The 24,062-nt window shown below is 41.9% G+C and overlaps 1 protein-coding gene across 23 annotated transcripts in view; it reads left to right on the plus strand.

Moving 5' to 3' along the window:
* The window catches only part of CAST (calpastatin), a 564,844-nt gene that overhangs the window by 483,548 nt on the left and 57,234 nt on the right, over positions 1-24,062 (plus strand). For all 23 annotated transcript variants that reach the window (XM_085632507.1, XM_085632509.1, XM_085632510.1 and 20 more), the window contains 6 exons: positions 2,345-2,446; positions 7,212-7,295; positions 12,189-12,236; positions 12,473-12,565; positions 13,132-13,224; positions 15,425-15,526. In XM_085632507.1, coding sequence (XP_085488633.1) covers positions 2,345-2,446; positions 7,212-7,295; positions 12,189-12,236; positions 12,473-12,565; positions 13,132-13,224; positions 15,425-15,526 — 522 coding nt within the window. The remainder of the gene's footprint in view (positions 1-2,344; positions 2,447-7,211; positions 7,296-12,188; positions 12,237-12,472; positions 12,566-13,131; positions 13,225-15,424; positions 15,527-24,062) is intronic.

Consider the following 24,062-nt stretch of genomic DNA (forward strand, 5'->3'; position numbering starts at 1 on the left):
TCTGCTTTGGGCATACTCAAAGGCTATCTTTCTGCTATTTCAGCTTTTCTGTAGTTATCTAACCAGCCATCCCTTTCCAAATCCCCTGTTGTCAATACGTTTCTGAAAGGTTTACAACATTTGCTCCCACATTCTCCATTGATTATGCCCCAGTGTGACCTCCATTTAATCCTCTCTCCTTATGTGCACTCTCTTCAAGCCAGTGGGCAATCGTTCATTCAGGCTCCTTACCATCAAGTCAGACTTTCTTGTGGCTGTAACATCTGCCTGGAGGGTCAGTGAGCTTCAGGCATGGTCATGCAAGCCTCCTTACCTGCACATCTATTCAAACAAACTGGTGCTTCGTACGAGAGCTTCCCTTCTTCCTAAAGTGGACACTCCCTTTCTTGCAGAGCAATACATCACTGCCTACATTTTACGCTCCAGCTCATCCCTTCAAGGAAGGGGAGCGACTTCACCTTCTGTACCCAAAAAGAGCATTCTACATAGACTGCACACAAGAGATCCAGGTAGACAACCAACTTTTCGTGGGGTATGTCGGAGTGAAGAAAGGACGGCCTGTACTGAAAAGAACCATCTCACGATGGATCGTGCTCTGTATCAAAATCTGCTATGCATTGGCTAAGAAGCAACCCCCTGAGGGGTTCTGTGCTCATTCCACCAGAGCTAAAGCTGCGACCACTGCGTTAGCTTGAGGCGTGCCATTCCTTGACCTCTGCCAGGCAGCAACGTGGGCTTCCTTGCACATATTTCACAAACACTACTGCTTGAACAGTCAGGATTGTAATGATGAGACTTTTTCCCCGTTTGGTCCTGCAGGACATCATGTGAAATTGGTCCGCAGACCCACCTCCGGGGAGGTATTGCTTGGGTATCTAGTCTAAGGTAAGGAACCTGCAGCTAGAAGTCTCTATCAGATGATAACGCCTTATCTGGTAGAGACTATCTAGTCGCAGATTCTTTACCAACCCACCCACCCATCCTCCACGCTCTGCGAAACGATTTCTAGGGACAGGGTTTTTCCCCTCTCAGGGCCTAGGTGTTCAACACCAGTGGTCAATGTGCTTCGTGGCTCCGCGCTTCTGGTGTGAAAAGTCTCAAAGTAATTAACATCAATGTGCTGGGTTGGCGCCTATATAGGCACAGTGCAGATCACATTCGGCACGGACAAAGTTAGGCGGAGCCGAATGTTGCCACCTACCAGAGTGCAGGAGTACTGCTCAATAAAAAAAATTCCAGATCCAGTGTGACAGCTGGGGAATACTCTAATGTAAGGAATCTGCGCCTAGATAGTCTCTACCAGATAAGGCATTACCAAAGGTAAGTAACTTGTTCTGCTATACTGGCAAGCAACAGACGTTTGTATACAAATGTCTGCATAAAACTCTATTAAAAAATCCCTTACCAGTGCTTTCACTGAGGAACCAAAAGAAAATCTATTCATGTACAGATGGGTGCATTACTCAGTCATTTTCCCTTACCTGAGTTCTCACATTCGGACCAGGACATGAACAATACAGTCCTCAGACCACAAGAGGACACTAGCTAAACTTCAGACCAATAGCTTCAAAACATCCAGACGTATTTCCAAATGTAGGTCCGGTCCTCTTTGATCCCTGGGTTCACTGCTTAGCACACTTCTCTATAAATGTGCACAATATACATTTCAATTGATATTTGCATTTTTAAGTATAATTTTACTTGGCACCGCCAGTCACTCTTCTCACCTGAAATATTCCAGCAAAGAAAACCTACTCAGAGGAAAAGTGGAACAACCAGGCCTGGGAATATGATTCACCAAAACCTAGCCCATAATAAGTCTTGTGATCCCAATACAATATTCCAATAAAATATATCATGAATTTGAATGAACCATTCTCCCTGGGAGGGGGGGGGCAGTTTACAGGGCAAGACAGCATTAAGAGGAAGGACTTGCCTCAACCCAGAGGAGTCCCTACATCATTAAGAACATGTCTTCAAATTTCCAGAGGATTTTGAGAATTTCAATGTAATTTGTATCACCTGTATATAATAGGCATGGCTGGCATTTCCAGAAAGGTTGCAACAACGGCTCCTGTCTCTGAGGTGTGATGCGCCCTATTAGTATTGATGGAGGGGGTTTAAGAGGAAGGATGTGACTGGAATGAAAGTTCAGTCCCTCAAGTCTGCTCCTTCGTATTCAACATGTGCTAATGATACTCTGGCTAACCTGCTTAATTGCTGCTGTTTTCCCCGTCTCTGATTCCTAATGACTAGGCCATGACATACTGATTTCCAGTATCCTCTATGTAGTTTTGCTACAATCATTTTGAATCAATTAGTTTATGGGTTTCTTTCTTTCCAGAAAGATCAGGCGTCTGCTGATCCACTAGATACATTAGCTGGTACTATGCCAAAAGGAGATCCTTCTCCAAAGGACAGTAAGCCTCCTGTGGATAAAGTAAAGGTAATTTTTTTTCTTTTTGTGGATGAGAGCGGGAGAAAGAATGATAGGATTGTAATTATAGAATGTCAGTGCGTAACTATACCACACAATATGGAAGAATGAGGTGTGTCTTGCAACGAAACGTTGGCCCAGCTAGAATGTTCCATGAAATGAGTCAGACGGGTTAACGTTTTGGAGAATAATGGGAGTAAATTAATATTTTTGGTATTTTAATAAAAAATGGTTAGGCCCTGCCAGGGAAGTGTTGTTTGAAAGCTGGGAAGATCTAAAAATTAGTGGGAAATTGATTTAGCACTAAATGGGCTTGGGCTAATATATAGTCCTTTCACTTGTTTTCCAATGTGATGCCCCATTAAGCTATGTGGGGTCACTAGGAATGGGAAGGCGCAAACATCTTTCCTGATGAAGTGAATCATATTAAAGTATTGAGCCTTAAGTTGTCTTGTGAGCACCTGATGCCCTTATTTCAAGCCACGTTTTGATTCAGAAAGATTGTTTCTCTTTCACTGAAATTATCTAGATCGCTATATGTAGCACACTTGTTTAACTTTGTTTAGAGTATCTACCTGCTTGTGTTTATTACTTCATTGTTTCCCAGAGAACTAATGTGAAGCTGGGCAGCATTTTGTGAACAAACTTCACTAAAATAAATCACATATGAAGTAGTGACTGTGGGCTAGGAATTTTTCCTTGGTTCCAGTGCTCAGCTGTATCTTTGACACCAGGACCTTGAGTAGAAGCAGTCACTAATTTATTTCTGGGTCACCTACTTTATGACTCACCTCCTTCGTATCCAATGAATGGTATCACTTCAAGCTGTGTTGGCCAACCCAAGTCAGGCTGAGTGCAACAAGTATTTCCCCCCTCACCAATATATACTTCCACAACGGCCCTTGTCACCTTGTAAGCACTAATGGTAACCACACATTCAACTACATATACCATATATCATTTGACCACCAACCTCTCCAACTATAAATCATACAACAGAAAAGCGACTGCCATTGCCTGGAAATCTGTGTGACTGGATCATATTAAGCTTCTGCAAGCTAAATATCTCAAACAGAATTAATGCTCCTCAACTGAGAACCCATCACCAAACTCCACCAGTTTTTAGGGCCAATAACTCGTAGTGCAGCAGCACTGAGGACTTAGCGTAGGATTTGCATAGAATAGGGTAGAATAGACCACTGAGCATGAAATGTTGCCATTAAATGTGGTAAAGTACAAGCTCTTGCAAATGTTGACAGAAGGGAGTGAAGTTATCTTCTGGATGATGCGCAGTCGATAACAGACTGTTTTATGCTTTTTTGGTTACATTGTCCTTGAAGGAGATTTAAAAACTAGAGGGCTCAGCACAGTGGATAAGTGGATGTGTAAAGCTTTCAAGGCTCTGGTCTTGGGGTGAATAATTTGTTGAATTTAATTTGAGTTGACATCCAGGAAGGGATGAGGCTGAGGGTTTTGAGGTGTGCCTTTGACAGCATGAGTTCAACCTAGGTATATTCTCTGCATTAGAAGATTATGTTGTCGTGTTTGCCCAGCATTGCCCACTAGGATTTCATGTAAAAATCGAATAGCTTTAGTGTCTGGAGGGAACCCCACGGAGCGATGAAGGGGCTGGTTTATACAGCAAAGTTTCTCAATTTTAAGTATTTCCTTCATATTACAATCCAACCTTTTGAGCTTACCTCTGTGCAGAGGTTTTGATTTTGTGAATTGTGCTGATGCACGTAGTTCAGCGAAGTTGCATATTCCAGTGTTTAAGGCATCTGTAAATGAAACAATTTGCTATTATGGTGTGGGTTTTGGTGAAAAGATGTACTGTTAAAGTTCTTTCAAGGTGAAGCTAGCTATGAACATGAGTTTGGATACATGCATGAAATTAAGCTTTACCTTCATCCTCCTTCCTATCTTGAATCTGTGAAGAGTAGTTCTGCTTCCTTTTCTCCTGTCTTTGAACTTTATCTTCAAGTAGTCGATCTTACTATACTGAGGTGTAGAGCTTAAAGTCCTCTTTTTTGGTTCCACATTTTCCTCTCAAATAGAAAACATCTTTCTGCATTCTTACTGCTGTCAGCACATACTCACTTGGCTGTTAGTAAAAACTGAAACCTATTGGTGGGAAAGGAGAAAAGACTCCCAACAACACATTTTTAATGGCTTTCCTGAAGGCGTTGAGAGGGTGGTTGCAGAGTTTAGGGTTGTGTAAAAATGCTCAAATGGAAGTTTTCAAGGCCATAAAGCTATTGTTAAAGGTGGAATCGAGAGGTTTAATAGTGTAGGAGCGAATGTTCTGAGATCGGTCAATGAGGCGTTTTGTATAACAAGAAATGTCTGGCAGGAAAAAACAAGTTTGTGGTTGGATTTGATTTTTGGATTAGGAATTTATGAGAACTGCAATAGTTTGTAACCCTTTCTCTATCAAGAGGATGGTGGCAGAGGCATGTACACACTTGAATTGTGAGTAAAGTATACAAGAGGGACATTTAGGAGGCTGGATGAGATGGAGGAAGAGAGTGAAGCTGTAGTCCAGCTTACTGAGGAATACGTGTATTTATGAGGGATTTGGCTGAGTGTATGGTGAGAAAAGATTAGGTCTGCAGGCGTTTCCCAAGTTGAAACTGGTATAGAATGCAGTTGAGATGACCATAATGTCAAATGAGCAGGAAGTAAGGTGAATGTGGTGGCCTGGAGACCACTGAAGGAGCGGCTGTGACGTAGCTGAGCAGGAATGGGCACCAGGCACTGGAAGGCCTGCCAACAGCAGACGGCAAGGAGACAGCAGGTAGTTAGGCTTGGAGTGAGGCAGCCTCGGAAAGTGGAAGTTATTTCAGTGTAATTTCTGATGTAATGTTAAGAGGACTTGAAGTAAGATATATTGAAGATGACCAGTTAAGTAGTGATTGGTAAGGTAGAGCAGTCCTTTCTGCCAGGGAAGATCTGATGAGAGGTAGGGTGCCAGTAGATGTGCTTAGTTGGTCGAAGGGTGGACGCTGTGCTAACAAATTAATCACTTCAATGATCACGGTTATGCCAGCCTAAAAGAAAAAAATAGTTTCAAGTTTAAGAAGAGCGACCACTTATACTAATGAAGGTGTGGATGTCTGTTTTTAATTTGAGGCTAGTGAAAGACACTGGCTTGTCTTTAATGTCAAGAGAATAGGTCTGCTGTATAGGCTGTGCCATCGCAAATCCTCACACTCGAGGGCAGATCAATTAGATTTTACGTCTTTGCTGTTAGTATCCATAGGAAGCAGCCTGGTTGTTTCTCTTCATTGATTCTGTAAGTAATTAAAGATCACCTGACCAAATTTGAAATGTTAACATAATGTAAAAAAAAGGATCCTAATTAGGATCCCATACAGGTCTTCTTGCACTTTAATAAGGCTTGTTTGAGCGACTGAACCTTGTGGACATAAACATTATTACTCTGTCTACTACATTTACATGTTCATCCCTTGGGAGTTTTGCATAGACTTTCTGTATGAGGAAGGCTGTGTTAGATGATAATTTGAAAAAAAGAAATGTCTCTACCTTTTCCTTTTCCTGTTTTAAGAGAAATCTTTAGAAAGGAAACACCACAAGATCAATATGCGGGCGGCTCTGAAATGGTACTCGTCTTATACTGAAGCGAAAAGAAGTGCCGACAGTTGTTTGTAACTTTTGATTGCCAGAAGCTGTTCCCTATGACCTCTGTTACTTCTCTGGCAGTTGTTACTTCCATCATTCTTGGGATCAGGGCTCATTAGTCATTGAGCAATTCCACTCAGTGCGTCAAGCAATGTTACAGGGTAAATGGATTTTAATTACTGTAAGCAGTAAATACCCAAGTGTGGGGGCATTTACAGGTTGGTAAACACCACCTATGCCAAATTTCGTGGTTCAGAATAAGGCATGTTATGCAGTTTAGTTCTTTTGTGCACTGCTTTACCACATTTTGCATATTTTCCTAGCATTTTCATTTGTACATTTCTCCATATTTTTCCTTGAGAAATGTGCCCAGGAAACATTGCAGGTGTAGGCACTTATCTTGTGTGTTAATTATTCAGTGCAATTTTTACACTTTGTGGTAATTACTGCACAAATCCTGGTTTGTGTGCAAATGTCTCATCACATTTAGCGGAATCAACCCCACTGCTCACTACCTAAGAGTTATTAAATCTATATAACAATTATGTAGTCATTGAAAAACTCTACTGTCGATGTTTATGGCACAGTTGTAGAGGTTGTGCTGCAGAAACTATTGGTCAAGTTGTAGTGTGACTGTATCATCCCTTTACTTTGAGTAATATTTGTCATTTTAACTAAGAATGCCACCGCGTTGAGAATACACATGAAGAGAAGCTAGTTGCCCAAGAATTAAATGAGTATTTTCCAACAAGTGTCCTCACTATCCACCACAACACTCTTTGTCTCTAGCTTAGATTGATCTATATTTTCTGGGCAAGAAAGATGCAGAAATGATGTATGTTGCTTCTAACCACAAATCATTACCATACAAGCCTTTGTTATCGTGGATATAAATGTGAATATCCCTATATATTTTTCCTTTATTCTTACTCACTTTATGAAGGACCTACTGCTGCTAGAGACAGGCAGATTAAAAAGTGGGATAGTACTATTACCTTGTGAGTAACAGACCATTAAGATAATGGTTTATGGGATGTGCTATCGCCCTCTTTGCGGGCAGACGTCTAGCTGCAAGATGGGCCATCTGAGTTTGTAAACATTGTGTGATTATTTTACCCTTTTTTTATTACAGGAGAAAACCAAACAAGAGAAAGGCGAGAAACTTGGTGAACGAGAAGACACAATCAATCCTGAATACAGGTTAACGGAAGTCAAGGTGATGTACTGTTTATTTGATCAACCTGCTCTATACTTGTTAGTAAAATGCAGGTCCTGATTAATAATGTAATCTTTTGTTAATGAACATGAATTCAGCTTCACATACTCGTGTGGAATATCCATCTACTGCCCCACATGAGTAAGTCGGTGTGAGGACAATGACAAAGTGAGGAAAGGAATGATAATTAATGGGGTGGAGGTTAGAAGCAGCATGGCCATAAAAATCCCTAAGAACGCCCACAAAGGTTGCAGGTTTTGCTAGTCGCCTTACCTCCTATTTGTCATCATGTATGATCGCAATCGGAGCCTGCAGAAGACGCTGGAGTGTGCTTTCAAGGTAGGAAGGGATAATGAACAAACACATATATAGTACAGGTGTAAGGGAATGATATTCTTTAAGTTGGATAAGTATATACTCTGTGGAGAAAAAAATGACAAGTGACCAGTGCAATAGCATACTTTGGCTCTACTTTCTCATGTCAATGCTCCACCAAGTTGACAGTCTTCATGAGTAAGTGTGAGGCACAAGGAGCACTCGAGGAAGTCTATGACATGTGTACATTTCTTTGTGTACTCCATGGGACTGTCACTCATTAAAAAAAAATGTACTCCTAAAGCAAGGCAACAACTACGACGAGTACAGTTCTGACATTAGAAGTGTGTGTAAATTGTGCCCAAGTTTTCTTTTTCTCAGTAGTGGCAGTTTTTAAATAACCACCGGATGATTGCAGCAGTGTTTGCAGCTCTTGATTTAATCAGAAATATTGTCATATTGGATACCAGATTATGATAAACTGTGATCCCATGTGTATTATTTCATGTGGTTATCTTCAGTTTCGAAAATGTATATTAATTGGTGCTTTATAGAACTGTAAATACTTTGCAAGAAATGTCTTACACCGCAGTGACATATAAAATGAAATTAATATTTTCAGTGCAATATGTTCACTTTACACTTAACCTGGCACATACCCTCAACAGGACAGTTGAGAGGTAGCATTTGGCGTGCCCGGCCAGTGTACATGCCGTGCAGGCTGGCTCGCTCATGTTTGGACCCGTGCCACAGCGAACATGGCGAGGCCACTGGATAGCCACCATGGACTTTTTCCTGACTAAAGAGCTCTGCCTCTCCCTCTGTGTGCAGCCTTGCATGTGTTGACTTGAACTGAGCTGCTTCGTAATTGGGTGACTAATGATGCAGTCTTCCAGTTACAAAGCAACTCTCCGCTCCTTGTGATGGATGAGCCACAGTAGCTTGCCCTGTCACGCAACCCAGCCCCAGAATAGCCTGTATGGACAGTGCTAATGATTTCTGCTGTGCTCCATTCCTTACCAGGGACACAGCTACCGCTGGTTCAGCAGGTGCTGAAACACTGGGGCCCGGAGCCTAAAGGGGCCCATTCAACCTTATAATTGCTGTATTATACTTCTCAACAGACTTCAAAGGGGCCAATTTCCTTGCTTGTGCCTGTGCCTATGAAGCGGTTACTACGCTACTGTTGCCTACCATATATAGAATTACAGATGAGTGTCAGAACGCCGTTCAGAGGGCCACAGGGCACGCAGGGATTGCTGGGACCAACCGTGGAGGTAAAGGCCATTTACTACTGGTGTCCCGGGCCTGGACCATCTAAGCCCAGAACCCTTCCAGTGCCAAAGCACTACCTAGTAAGCAAGTTCCCCCGGGGACGACTGGCCTGAAATCAGTCTTTGCATTCTTCACACTCGGTCATGGATTCTCAGTGACAACTGATTTGTTGTGGGCTCTCAAAGCTGGGTAAGTCCTTTGGGCTGTCCCACGGTGTGTTGGGGTGAGGGAAGGAGTAGTGCGAAAACTCTGACGTTGATCCTGCCTCATGTTGCAAGTCTGCAGGGGTCACCACGGTGACCTTTCTCCTCAGGTGACTATCCTTACGAGGTCACACTTGGTCCCGGTGACCCAACACACACACAAACACCCAGCACCCACACAAACATACAGCATACATGCACTGCACAGCATTATATCCTTCATGTATTGTACCACTCAGCGGCACACATACACCCAGCAGATGCATATAACATGCACGCAATACATCCTCAGCCCTGTATTGTACCATTCACAGGCCCACATACATCCTGCACATGTACACTAGACACCCACTGCACAACCCGAAACACCAACCCGATGGAGGCCATAAGTGAGTTAAGCACAAAGCAGGGGAACTTTCAATGAGTGAGCCTATGGCCTTACTCCAGTGACACAGGTAAAAAGGATCTGTTCACTCCTATTGATTATTACATGGTATGCTGCCACCACCATGCTCGTGTTGCCTAACGCGTGGCAGGAGCCTTTTACCACTGTGTGGGTAGCGCTTTGGGCACCCCTCCTGGTCCAACAAGACCGCAATCCTTGAGACAGGCCTATGTCATGGCACACATACATATGTGTTTGCCTGTGACCACAAAAATCAGCATTAGGGATCCAGACATAAGTACAGTTTGGGGACTCGGGGCAGGGGTGCACATGCATTACCATGCAGAGGACTTCTCCATTCCGACAAAGGATAACAATTAGTTACAGGGATGTTTTTCACAGAAGGGTTCTGACTGAAATTAAATAGACAACAAGAGCGTATCTTGAGTTGTTGATGTCACATAGAACCCTGTAGATCCCTTTTTACCCATCTATAATTTTATGTTGTAAATATCCCTTCCCTCCACCGCAAATCATCTGCCCCTGCTTCCAACAGCTGTACAATGGCAGAGGAGCAATCGGGGAGCCATACATAACATGGTCTCTCCTTCCTGTCCGAAGTGTAAAAAGTAAAAATACCTGGCCTCTTGCCACCCACACCATTTTCTGTGTATTCACTAACCTCCTGTGCAGAAGTTGTGCTCCCTGCTTTCCAGCGCTGCTCTGACAGGCTCTGCAAGAGCTCTCCAAGAGTAGCCTGGAATTCCTTCATGGCCTAACAAAAGTGGGTACCAGCTTTTATTAAAAACTGTTGTCTCATCATGGCAGTGTATTACCATATTTACAATCTGGCATTCGTGCTAGTGGCTCTCTTAGAGCCATACACATAATCCCTATATTCTACAACTTAATTATAATTTGTTTTAATCTATTTATTCCATTAACTCTCACAGAACCTCGATGGTATGTAGAACGCTAGGGGTCTGCAGAACCCTGGTTGGAAAACTCAGTATCTGGGTAACCGGTTTTGTTTATGAATGTAGGGTCTCTCTTCTAGATGATTTTTATGTCATAATTGTTGATAGTATTAGGCAAATATAATAATATAACATAGATCAAATACAATTTAAGTGCTGGTGTTGCAAACAATTGCTAAATATTATTGTGAAAAAGGGACACAATAAAATACACATATCCTTGCACTCACGAAAGACATCTAAGCATATGTCACCACTAGGAAAATGTCTCGCATCACACTGGTTTTTCAAGGAAATAGAACAGATCCCAAGTTCCAAAATATGCTCCAAAAAGAACTGTGAAAGAGTATCAACATGCATTTTGCCAATGATATCATTTTCTACACTTCATGTTCTGTGTGATCATTTACATGTGAGGGCGCAGGGTTGGTGACTTTGTTGACCTCAAGAATAGATGTGCAAATGTGTTCCTAAAGACAAGCTTTAAAACAACAACATTGCAGAATACATGCTGTAAGAAGAAAGGACTGACTCAAAAAAGGGAGTTCAAGATGAGTTACGTAGAGAAAAACTATGATGATGTATTAGTATGTTAAAGTACAATACAGAAGACAAAAAATATAGCTCAATTCAATAAATCAACCATAGGGCATAGAAATTCAATTGCCATGAAGGCAATAAATAGATGCAACAATGAGCAAAACCTGAAAACAGACTACATAAAAAATGTGCAGCAAATCAACAAGAAATCCGGCAGCATCCCAAAGGGCTCAAAAAAGAGCCTTGCTCACCCCCAAATTCAGGTATCTTATATAATGAATTTCACCATAGAAAGTAATGAAGAACTACATAGCCAGCATTGGATGAGCACACGTATCATTTCAATGACAAATCACAGTACAGTATTATAAAACATCATATAAACCCACTATGTTAGCACATCCCCCTATATGAATCTGTTAAAATCTTTCTGATCAAATGTCATCAGAGAACAATGGAAAGACTCCTAGAAATTCCATCTACAGCGTGCAAGCAAGAAGAGACTTGGATATAGCAAAGGCTTCCTCTGTACTTCTTTGAGAACAGTATATCATTGCAAAACAAAGAGTGTGTATTTTGATGTGTGCAGTCTCAAAATGAGAAAAATAAACACACAATGATTTTTATGAGATAGCAGTCATATTACTCAAACTGGAGACAAGGACTAGTTGAGACATAGTCATGAATAAACCAGAAAAATGTATTTCTAAACGTCTCATTGTTTTTGTTTCAATTTCAATAGATTCATGTTAATATGCACATATAATTCTAATCAGAAAATAGCTCCCAATTATGTCTAACTACTTTGTTATTTTTTGCAATATTGAAGACTTTTGCAGTGTGGATTTATTTTGAGGGCATTGGGGCCTGAAGTATAGCCTTTCCCCTCATTTGGCAAGGGTATCTGTTGGATGTAAGAGACTCCATTTGGTGGACTCTTTCTTTAAGTAGTATGTCAGCACGTGGCTTCTGAGTTTATTTGCTCATCTCTGTGTGCTTCAGAACTTTTCCTTGTCTGCAATTTCTTTTCTTTCATCCTTACTAGTGGAAGAGCTACTCTTAGTGTAAAAGACAAAATATTTTAGAACTTTCTATAACTAGTCACAATTTCCTACTTTGCGGTTTTTGCACTATTGTTAATATGTCGATCTCTCATTGAATGCAAAACGCTGAACACGCCACTCTGTTTTGCCCACAGGATAAAGACGGCAAACCAATGTTACCAAAGCCAGAAGCAAAACCAAAGGTGAATAAAAAATCTGCTATGGGTAGAATAAGTGAATAGTGCGCTTTTAAGTCAGCCTCTGTTTTGTTCCTAGATAAATGCATTTACTCCGCACTCTACTCTGTGACCCATTGTTAATATTTTCTGCAAGCCTGCCTATATTATTATAGTTTCGCATGTGTTCAATCATCTACTGGCCCAAAACAAATTGTCTTGTAAATGCTGAAATGCTGTGTTCTTTTCTGTTTCTCTCCTAGGCAATGAGTGACGATGAGCTTCTCGACGCCTTATCTGGTGACTTTGTCACCTCTCCTTCAACAAAACAGTCGACACCATTGCCTTCAGCCAAGGTTAGTGATTAAGTTCTTTCATTCTGTGACTGGACTCTACTTCAGTACTTCAGATCTCAGTGCCTTTAGGTTTGTGATTTTTTTGCGTGATTTTCCATTCTAAACACCAACTCGACTCTTTCTTGTCATATCTTATCTATAGCACTTTATTCACAAAGCCAGAATTAACACTCACAACATACTACCGTTTCTCACTTAAGAGATCCTGCAGGTATTAGAAACAAAGATGAGTTTGCTAATATCGGCTCATGCACTTGAGAGACACTGACTGGCAGATGTATTTATAGCTAACTCTGCTTGTTATCAGAGTCTTGCCATTACCATATACAGATTTCGAACAGGGCCTTCTATTCCATGTTGCCCTAGATCTCATGTTTTTAGCAGTTGTGGTTCAAACTTCTTTGATAAACCAGACTTGTGCCGCAGAATTTCGTTCTGATTATTGCCATGTGTTTCTCACAAAGCAAGTTTTATGTAAGTAAAGTGAAAATGTGGAAATAAACATGAGCTGTACGTTGTGCTGAAATGGTACTCGAATTTCGCACTTCATTTGGTTTATTTTTCAGAAGGATGATAAAAAGTCTGTAAGTGCTGAAGAGGTTGTCTCCTGCTCGTCCGCTTCTGCAGTGCATGCTGGCGCTCCAGTTCCTGCTGATTCAGTAAGTGGAAAGAAACCTGAAAAAATCAAATGTTTACGAGAATATCATAATGCAACTTGAGTGTTTTTTGTTTTTGTAAATAAAACTAAATACTCAGTCAGGCACATTTATGGGACGAACATAGGATTTGAAATTCACCTTTTCTGTATGTAGCTGCATACTAGTCATGCTTTTGGATGGCATTCTCTCATTTTGTCCACTCGTTAGACACCTAAGTGATGAATTGTGCACACTTAACATGATGCACTGCCAGCTGTGCAGCTAAGAGAAGTGCTAAACGTGACCACTTGCTCTTCAGTATATATGCTGCACCTCATAGAATCTGCTTCAATAAATTGGGTATAAAAACAGATACAGAATTATTAAAATGCTTTGATAACTCTGACCACGAACCAAGTTCTCAGTCTGTAACAGTGCTTAATTTGTGACGGTGATTGCAAGTGGGGGGCACAGACACTCGTTTGTGCGGTCCAAACATTTTTTAACATCATCAGACTTGGAGAGGAGGGGCAACAGATCAATAGAAAACCAATATCAAAGAGAAAGCAGAGAATAAAAAGAAGCTGCAAGAGGGAGGTATTAGAGACCGCAACTGTCTGGTGCTGGCAGAAAGAGGTGAAATCAAGGCTATGCATCTTTGGTATTTAGCAGTGCCTGGCATTTGGGAGCTCAGGAGCTGGATCAGAAAACCTTGGGGCCTCTGTTCTTAGTTTTTTGTACCAATTAAGCACCAGCGTTCCAGCTGGTCTCCAGCTTTGCTATCAGTGATTTGACTTTGTAGACCCATGCTCTGCCTCTCCCTTCCTTTCCTCCCCCCTTTCAACCACTAAACCCTAACTCCCTCTGCCCTCCTTCTTCCTTTACTGTCCATCCTTCTTTCTGGTGACCATACCTCCTACTAAATTCTAAGCCTCACCACATCCAGCTCATGGTCTGGTGTGTTTACAAAATATGGGTTGTCTCTGTGTCCTGGAATCTGCCAATTTTTATTTCTCAAGTACGCAAGCCTGTTTCCTCCACCATGTTAAGGATTTTTCATTTCTGTGTACGAGAAATGTGTGTGCATGGTTACGGTATGCCCCTGCAGTATGTACTATAGGTTTGGGATCTGTTGGCAGTGGCCTCCTATACTCCCACTAAGAGCCACCCTACAAAACACGGAGGTCTTTGTCCCTGATACCCCTTTAACCAGGGTCTAGTTTTGTAGTAACTCTCTGTCTTTGCTCCTATCCTTACAGTGAGTGAGGTAATGACAATAGAGAGTAACAACTTTCCAGAGTTACAAATTTACTTGGTACCGAAAGGATGTGGTGTAAGTGATAGGAGTAATATGTTTACTCTATTAGAATCACAGTTGTGCAGCAGGATGTTGACAAAAAGTGTATTTTAATATAGAAAGGATACATGGAAGACATTCTGGTCCACATTACGAGTGGCAGCTTATTTCTGAAAGGGTCAGTAATTGCTGGAACCAAAGGCCAGAATGAGATATTAACAAGGCAGTTAGACCTAGAATTATGTATTCCACCAGGAATTTCTCATTTCTTAGTGCACCCTAAAAGGTAAACAAGCATTTCCCTACTTACAAAGTTACTGCTACCCCCAGTATTGGTAACTGTAATGATGAGGAAACACAAGCCCATTTCCAGGGCCATTTGTAGTGAGGGCCATAGGAGAAATAACGTGAGAGCAAATGGTGTAAAAATAATATCGTTTTTCTAGTTATATTAGTGATAGGAGAACAATAGAAGAGGACAAAAATGAATAAAGACAGTAGGATGTGTATGCAGGATGAGCAAAAAGCTGACAGTTCTTGACAAATGTGTTACATGTGTGACGTTTTGTAAACCGTTTTCCATTTGTTTTAACAAAGTTGTGAAACATTAGAGCACATGTCCTTACACAAAAATAAAACATGACTATGATGCTTCCCCCATTACAAATATTAAAGCAGAGTTTTTTAATGATAGCCATTTTATTGGTTCTATTTCCTGATCTCTATCTTGCTTTTTTATTCTTTGCACTTAATAACAACTGAAATATCTAAACCTAATAAATCGCACTTGGTCCCGCTTTCCAAGCTTCATTACTTTCACAGAATGTGAGTGTTTCTTAACTGGCGAGGGGCTCCAGACATTTGTTTTGTAGTAATTACTATTTAATACAAAGGTATACCTAATTGTTCAATTTCATTTTCCAGGATGTGCAGATTCCAGATGATGCCTTTGATCTTTTGTCGGACACACTGGGCACAAGAGAGCCAGATCCTGAAGAAAACAAGCCCATGGTGGATAAAGTAAAGGTAATCAAAGACGTTTTCTGAGACAAATAATCACAGGACAGTGGGTTGTATGATGCAGATTTGTTATATCGTAGGTAATGAGTTCCAGTACACGTGGTAAGTTTAAATATTGATAGTTTATTGTTCTTAGATGTTAAGTAGGTGTTCCAGTAAAGATGTAAATGAGCCCCACCAGGAGCAGCCTCCCTGCTGCTCAGCCCAGGATCCAACTGACACTCGCTCACACAGCAATCCACACATTCCATTACATCATCATCCACACCAACATTCCACCCAACACATTCACACTGGCTGAGCAGCAGGTGCAGAGAAACAGGGAAGATGCATAGTATGAAAACCTTGGGTATACACACCTTCCCCCTATATAGAATACACAAAACAATAGCAAATATAAGAAGAAAGATCACCATGATACAAGAGAAACCAGCAAGAGAAAATAATGCAAAATGTAAACAGCATTACATAAGAAATGCTTTATAAACATTGCAGTAAAAGAGAAGAAAAATGCATGAGAAGATATTGCAAATACAAATAATATGCAGCATTACATAAAAATGCCTAAACATGCAATGAGGAAATGGAATACCTAAAAGATGCATAAAATAAGTCACTACACAAGGATGGAAATATCGCATACAAGGACATGTCTCGCTTCTTTGCAGAGCAAAAGAAAATGAGAAAATTAAAGGAGAAGTATGATATTCAATAAACAACATGAAGTAAAGAAGGAACGTATAAAATATAATTATAAGTCTTCCACACATGTACAAATCAAAAACAAAAATGCTCCAAGTTACCCCCAAAGCCACACCAGCTGGCCAGACTGGCAAAGAAAACTACCCAACTCACACATGTGCAAAAACAACTAAAACAGAATAAGCAATGGGTGGCTTACACCAAACTAGAAAGCAAGTAACGGGTGGCAAAGAAAATGAGGGAAACACAGAACTACCCAACTCACACACGTGCAAAAACAACTAAAACAGAATAAGCAACGGGTGGCTTACACCGAACCAGAAAGCAAGCAACGGGTGGCATCACCCAACCAAACCAGCATTGGCATAGCCAATAGGTCTCGCCTTTGGGAGCTTATAAGTGTTTGGCTATAGCTAATGACTTTTGGAGGCTTATGCGGCGCTTACACTGAAGATATCATCAAGCTGGTGCAAATCCATCGCTTATCGTTAACAGCGCCGCATCAACGTATTATCAAGCTTGGTAACGGTGGGAGAGGCTATGGAGGAGTAGCCGTGATTAACTACAACACCAACCTCTGCAATAGTAAAAGCTAGTACCGTTAGAAAGGTATCAGGGGATGTTTTCGGATCCGTCCTCGTGCTCAAGTTTACAAAGTAAAAACAAGGGTTTGTTAATTGCAATAGCTGCAAATGTGTGTTCGGCATACATTAAGGCTGTCCAATGCGAACTGTAGGAAGGCTATCTGGAATACGTCCTGAAGTAAATAAAGTTCTCTGTTGAAGTCTTCATTACCTTTTATTCAATTTCACCAAAAAGTAAACTGTCCCCAAACACCATGACAACCGCTACTTCTTCGTTACGATTCGGAACTTATCAGATAAGTGAAACGGGCCCGGCCACTCAAGCTGCATACACAACAGAGGGTTCCCGAAGGAGCAGGATAAGGATGTCTGCCGTGCCCCCCCAAGAAAATATTCAATTTCTGATAGGAACCGCGGTGCACAGACCGGCTGAATACCAAGATGTAGTTGCCTTCATTCCGGGCCAGAGGAAGCGACTGGTTACTTTAGTCTGTTGCGAGGCCTCTAAATAAGTCATGCTGTGCTCACCAGCGTGGGTGGAGTCTACGGCAAAGCTGGGTTGAATTCCCAACAAGTACGGCACATGCGGTAAGCTCGGGACAGTCCCTGCCTCAAGACTGCCCCGGACAGCTGGCAAGCATCAGGGAATTGAGACTAGTAAGGGCAGCTTGTGTAAGACGCAGGAGGCAAAGACACTTCAGTAATACCAGTCTTGCACACCCAGCTGCCTGAAGTCATCATTTCCGTGCCAACAATCGAAGCGAATGCTTTTCTGCCAATAGACTCTGAATGTGAAAGCAGAATGCGTACAGGTAAAACAGTTTAAATGAACTCAATGGCTTTAACACATCGGTATCGGGACAAAATCGGTTGTCAAACAGTAACGCACACAACCTCCATTTTAAAATTTGTCGAGTCAAATCTTTTAAAAAGATCTATTGGAATGGTCACAATCTGCTACGGGTGGTTTCTTACGAAGTGCAGCATGAGAAACAAAAAGACGTAAAGACAGAGAAACTATGCACTTCTGAGTTACAAACCACAAGCTGAATGATTACAAAACCAGTCTCTAATAACAACACTACCTCCATGTTTTATTACAACCACAGCCTGCAAGCGGGGGGAGAAAGACTGCATGTGAACCAAGCGAGCCCACGCTGATTAAAAACAGATGGTTCATGCGCGCCGCTGCTGGCTCCCGAGAGCAAAATTCTCTAGGAGTAAACCTTTGAAAAGAAGCTGGGACATCCACACGCCTTTGGCCAGTTGCGTACTGAAGCCAGACGCAAAGGCCAATAGTGTGTGAGCACAACATGCACGCGCTTTGAAGAAAGCTGAAGTGATTCCAAAAGGTCGATTTCCTATGCAGCGCATGCGCACTGCCATAGGCTCGACCTAAAAAGCAAGCAACGGGTGGCTTACACCCAATCAGAAAGCAAGCAACGGGTGGCAACATTCAACCAAAAAACAAGCAACGGGTGAATGCACCCAACCAGAAAGCAAACCGAGGGAGACTGAGTGCACTGCTCCCCACTGACAACCAACAGCAAGAAAGTAAGCAACGGAAAACTACACCAAAATAGTGAATCCCCCAACAGAAAGCACAAAAAGTGTGATCTGGTTGGACTGCACCCACAGAAAATCGATAGTGCAGTCACACCTCAAGTAAGACCACTCATAAGAATGAATGCCAGATGACATAATAACTTTCACACGAAAGCTAAAAGAATACACTGTAAATGTAAGTCATATAAAGAAGCAAAATATTAAAAAGAAGATGCTCTACATAGAAGTACAGACAGGAAAACGTATAAAACCTGCATTCCAAGAAAGAAATGCATTAACAGCACAGTAGCATATAAATGGCAACATGGTAAAAAGTACATTATATGAATAAAATTAAAGCAGGAATATCCGAAATATAATGGCAGTACTATACAAAACAAATGAGCATCAACACATGGTATAATAAGAGAAACGTTAATTAGCAATAAGTGAAATGGCAAGAATAGAGATGGAAGGAAAAATGTAGGTGTGAGAAGAAACAAAAAATGCATAATAGTAAAAAAGTCGTAGTATGGGAGCCAAAATGTGACCACAAAATACGTTGTTTGGGTACCAATTATGACCCGAAGTTCAGCACATCAAGGTGAAAAAGAGAAACTAAACGAGGAAAACTGCAAAGCGTCTCTAATAAGAAGGCAGAAAAAACAGTAGACCGGAAAATAATGTCCCTTAAAGTACCTCACACATATATGGCTCCACGGACGTTAATGAATGCAGCAGGGAAAAAATCCAGACTGGAGCTGAAGAAATATCGGTCCAGAGAAAATGGCATGTAGGAAAGATGCGTGCCGGATGGCTCAAGGCGTGTAAGTGTTGGAAGGGGTCTTAGAGCAGTCCTACCATTTCAGGTTGGCAGCAAAAAGAAGAATGAATGTCCAACAGCACGCTCAAGTGGAAGAGAATGCACGCAGAGCAGCTGTAGATTGCTCGCGAACGATTTGAAGGCGCACGTTAGTCTCCGTAAGCGCGGCCTCTCAGTTCCATAGTCCGATTCCTAGATCGATCTGGAGTCCGAAGATGTGCCTCTTGGGACAGAGTGCCGTGAGTACCGAAGACCCCTTGCCCCCTACATCCTCTCCCAAAACTTAGAAAGGCTACGGCACCACCTCTGCCTTCTGGCCAAGGTCTGCACCGAGACAATGATTATTACGCCCCGCCTCTTGGCTCGTCACCAAAACAAACCATCAAGCCTTCCGGCTCAGGACCGAGTAGGGCAAAACAACCTTCACATCCGAAATCAACGGGCTCCAAGGACAAATCTGGTTCGGAGCCAAAACCCTCTGCTTCGAAACACAAACATGCTTTGGAGCTGAAACCCTCCGCTCTGAAACACTAACACACTTCGGAGCGGAAACAGACCACTACCAAGGACAAATTGATTTTGATGCTGAAATTAGAAGTACAGTGTTTCTGGGCCTCCAGAACCAATTTTAGGTGTCTTTAAGGCCAAATTGGATCCCACCCGGAAACAACTTTGTATTAATCCTGATACTGGACATATTTTGGCTAAAGCTCCAACAAAACACAATCTCCCTGCAGAGGACACTACTGATAAGATTCCTTTTAAAAGGAAGAAGGACATAGCTACCAGCCCTGTTTATCCTGCCCCACAACCTTCTCCATCTCCACCATCTTCTCCATACTTAATAGATGAAGATCCCTCACACATAACACCTCAGGGATCTCCACATACAGATCCAGATTTGGATCATGGTGATGATGATACTCATGTGCCTGCAGACCCATAGAATGATTACACCATTGACCCTCCAGTAGACAAAGGGCCAGACCTTTACCCAGCAAAGCCATCACCACCAGATGATAATATGGCTTATCAACTGCTCATTGCTAGAGCGACAAAGTATCATGGAGTGCCATTACATAAAGAAACATCAGAAGAAAACTTTTTATTTGAAACACTTGAGTTCACACACAAGTCATGTCAAACACTCCCTATGCTTAAAGGCATGCCGAAGATATCTTTAAAGACCCTGTCAGAGCTCGTATTTAAACTCCAAGGGTAGATAAAAAATATAAACCCTCACCATCAGATCCTGTGTTTATTAAGGGACAAATTACCTCTTGACTCCCTAATAGTGTCCAATGCTTGCAAAAGAGGTAATTCGCAAACCTCTGGGGATGCACCTCCCCCAGACAAAGAATCCAAACGTATAGATACCTCTGGAGAAAGAGTAACTGTTCAATCCGCTAACCACTGGCGCATCGCAAACACACAGGGCCTACTAGCTAGGTACGACAGAGCACACTGGGATGAGATGGTGCAACTGCTCCAATATCTCCCAGACGAACACAAACATAAGGCACAACAGTTAGTTGAAGAGGGGAAACGCCTCTCTAACTCCTCAGTAAGATGTGCTTTAGATACAGCCGACACTGCAGCTCGGGAAATCAATACCAGCATTCTCCTTAGAAGGCATGCATGGCTTAGGATCTCGGGGTTTACGCCTGAGGTTCAACAGTCCATCTTGAACACCCCCTTCGATAAGGAACACCTGTTTGGTCCTGTAGTCGACCAATCCTTAGAAAAAATGAAAAAGGACACTGAAATGGCAAAATCTATTAGAGCGCTTCAGTCCCCGTCCAATAGAGGCTCCTTTCGCCTCTCATTTTACAGAGCAGGGTCCAAAACAACATCCTCAGACCCAAATGCTTCTTGCAAAGGCAACAATCAATCCTTTCCCTCTAGAGGTTTCTACAGAGGAGGATATAGCGGAAACAATTCCAGAGGCAGGGGTAAGTGCACCACACCATGTACACCCTTCCCCCTAGTAAATAGTGACTTGCCCACATTTCCCTCCGATCACTCAACACCTGTTTGGGGAAGACTTTAACATTTTCTCCCTATTTGGCAATCTATAACAACCGACAAATGGGTGTTGGACCTTATTCAACATGGTTATTGCCTGGAGCTAATCTCCAATCCACCAAACATTTCACATTGCGTTCACAAATTGTCGCCAGACCATTTGCAGTTACTCAAACAAGAGGTGCAATCTCTCTTACAAAAGGGAGCCATAGAACCAGATTCGTTTCAGTAACAAGGTTCAGGGGTTTACTGTCTTTATTTTCTGATTCCCAAAAAAGACGGTTCCTTAAGACCAATTTGGATCTCAAAGTTAAACCACTATATACTATCAGAACATTTCCATATGGTAACGCTTCAAGAGGTTCTTCCTCTCCTACAGCAAGGTGATTTTGTTGTCCACACTGGACTTAAGACGCATATTTTCACATTCCCATTCATCCAGCTCATCGCAAATATCTCAGATTTGTGATAGCAGGCAAACACTATCAGTTCAAAGTAAGTGCATTCGGAGTAACTACTGCGCCCAGGGTATTTACAAAATGCCTAGCTGTAGTAGCAATTCATCTCCGAAGACAGCAATTTCATGTCTTCCCCACCTAAACGACTGGCTCATCAAAGCCAGCACACACCAAAAGTGTCTACAAAACACTCATATCACACCTACTCCACCAACTGGGTTTCACAGTCCACATTCTAAAGTCTCACCTACAGCTTTCACAGATGCAATCTTATCTGGGAGCCACTCTCAACACTTACACACACATAGAAATGGGGCTTCATAAGTATGGTTGCTGCGAAGAAAAAAGAGTGGACAAGCCCACATGTGTTTTAACACTCAACACTCACAAGGCTCTAGCCTTTTCCAATGCAGACAGAATTTCCAGTGTCCAAACTCTACTGCTGCATTTCCAAACTAACCAAACCTTGCCAGCCAGGACTTTCATGCGCCTACTGGGAATGATGGTGTCATGTATTGCAATAGTACCTCACGTTAGACTACACACTTGTCAATTACAAGAATGCTTATCACGTCAGTGGAATCAGTCACAGGGTCAATTAACTGATCTAGTTTTGGTAGACAGCCGCACTCATCGCTCTCTGCAGTGCTGGAACCCACAAAATGTATCAAAAGGGTGGCCTTTCATCGACCCTGTTCCACCAGTCGTGCTAACAGCAGACGTATCTCTCTCTGGTTGGGATGCACATCTCCATCATTACACAATCCAAGGTCTCTGGGACAACAAACACAGATGTCTCCACATCAGCTATCTAGAGCTTCTAGCAGTGTTTCTAGCGCTGAAAGCTTTTCATTCTCATCTCAAAAGCAAAGTTGTCCTAGTCCACACAGACAACAAGACAGCAATGTACTATGTACAAAAACAAGGGGGGGCACTCTCCAGCTGTACCACCTGTCTCAGACAATTTGGAAAGGAGCAATCCATCACAAGATTCACCTTCTGGCAGAACACCTCCCGGGAGTGAACAATCAAATTGCCGACCTCCTCAGCAGAAGAAGACAGCAAATACATGAGTGGGAATTTCATTCCCAAACTCTCCTTCCATATTTTCAACAATGGGAATACCCACAAATAGATCTGTTTGCCACAGTAGACAACACACAATGCCCAAACTTCGCCTCCAGGTTCCCACACCCTTTCTCCAAAGGCAATGCCCTATGGATGAATTGGTGAGGGAGATTCTCCTACACCTTCCCTTCTCTCCCACTCCTTCCGTTTCTGGTTCGGAAATTCAGGCAAACATCACTCAGAATGATTTTGCTAGCTCCCGCATGGGCCCATCAATGGTGGTACAACACCCAGTTAGAGCTCTCGGTAGTTCCACATCAAAAGCTACATCTCACCTCCCGTCTCCTCACTCAGAACCATGGAGAAATCAAGCATCCAAATCCCAAGGAGCTCAACTTAGCGATTTGGCTCCTGAAGTCATAGAGTTTGGATATTTAAATTTACCACCCGACTGTATGACTATTCTGAAAGAAAGCAAGAAAACCTACTACCAGAGCTTGCTATGCAGCAACATGGAAACAATTTGTTGTTTACTGCAATAACAACAAAAGTCTACCTCCTAGATGCTTCCGTTCAGAACATTGTCTGTTTCCTTTTAAACTTACATCAATTTGATCTATTAGATTGCACCTTGCAGCAGTAGCTGCGTATTTGCAAAACAGACATTTATCTTTATAAAAGTTCCTGTCATCAAAGCATTTATGGAGGGCTTAAAAAGTGTTATACCATCAAGAATTCCACCGGCACCAATGTGGAATCTTAATGTTGTACTTACAAGACTTATGGGTCCACTCTTTGAACTGCTACACAAGTTTCCTTTACAGTTTTTCTCTTGAAAGGTTGCATTCCTTTTTGTAATCGATTCATTAAGGAGAGTTGGTGAGCTACAGGCATTAACTTTAGAAGAACCCTTCTTTCAGCTCCACAAGGATAGGGTAGTTCTTCGCACCAATCCCAGATTCCTTCCCAAAGTGGTTTCTGCTTTCCATATTAACCAATCAGGTGAGTTACCTGTGTTCATTCCTCAACCTGATTCAGTAGCAGAAGAAGCTCTTCATACACTTGATGTCAAAAGAACTTTATTGTATTATATAGAAAGAACAAAAGATTTTCATAAAACAAAGCAAATGTTTGTTTCATTTACACCACCTCAAAAAGGTAATAATATTTCTAAATCTGGCATTTCAAGATGGATTGTTAAGTGCATTCAAACTTGGTACGCAAAAGCTAAAAGAACTTAATCTATACCCCCTAAAGCGCATTCCACTCACAAAAAAGGGGCATATATGGCCTTTTAGGTAATATTCCTGTAGCTGACATGTGTTCAGCAGCAACAT

The sequence above is a fragment of the Triturus cristatus genome, chromosome 2_1 (genome assembly GCF_964204655.1).
Source record: "Triturus cristatus chromosome 2_1, aTriCri1.1, whole genome shotgun sequence".
Lineage (NCBI taxonomy): Eukaryota > Metazoa > Chordata > Amphibia > Caudata > Salamandridae > Triturus > Triturus cristatus.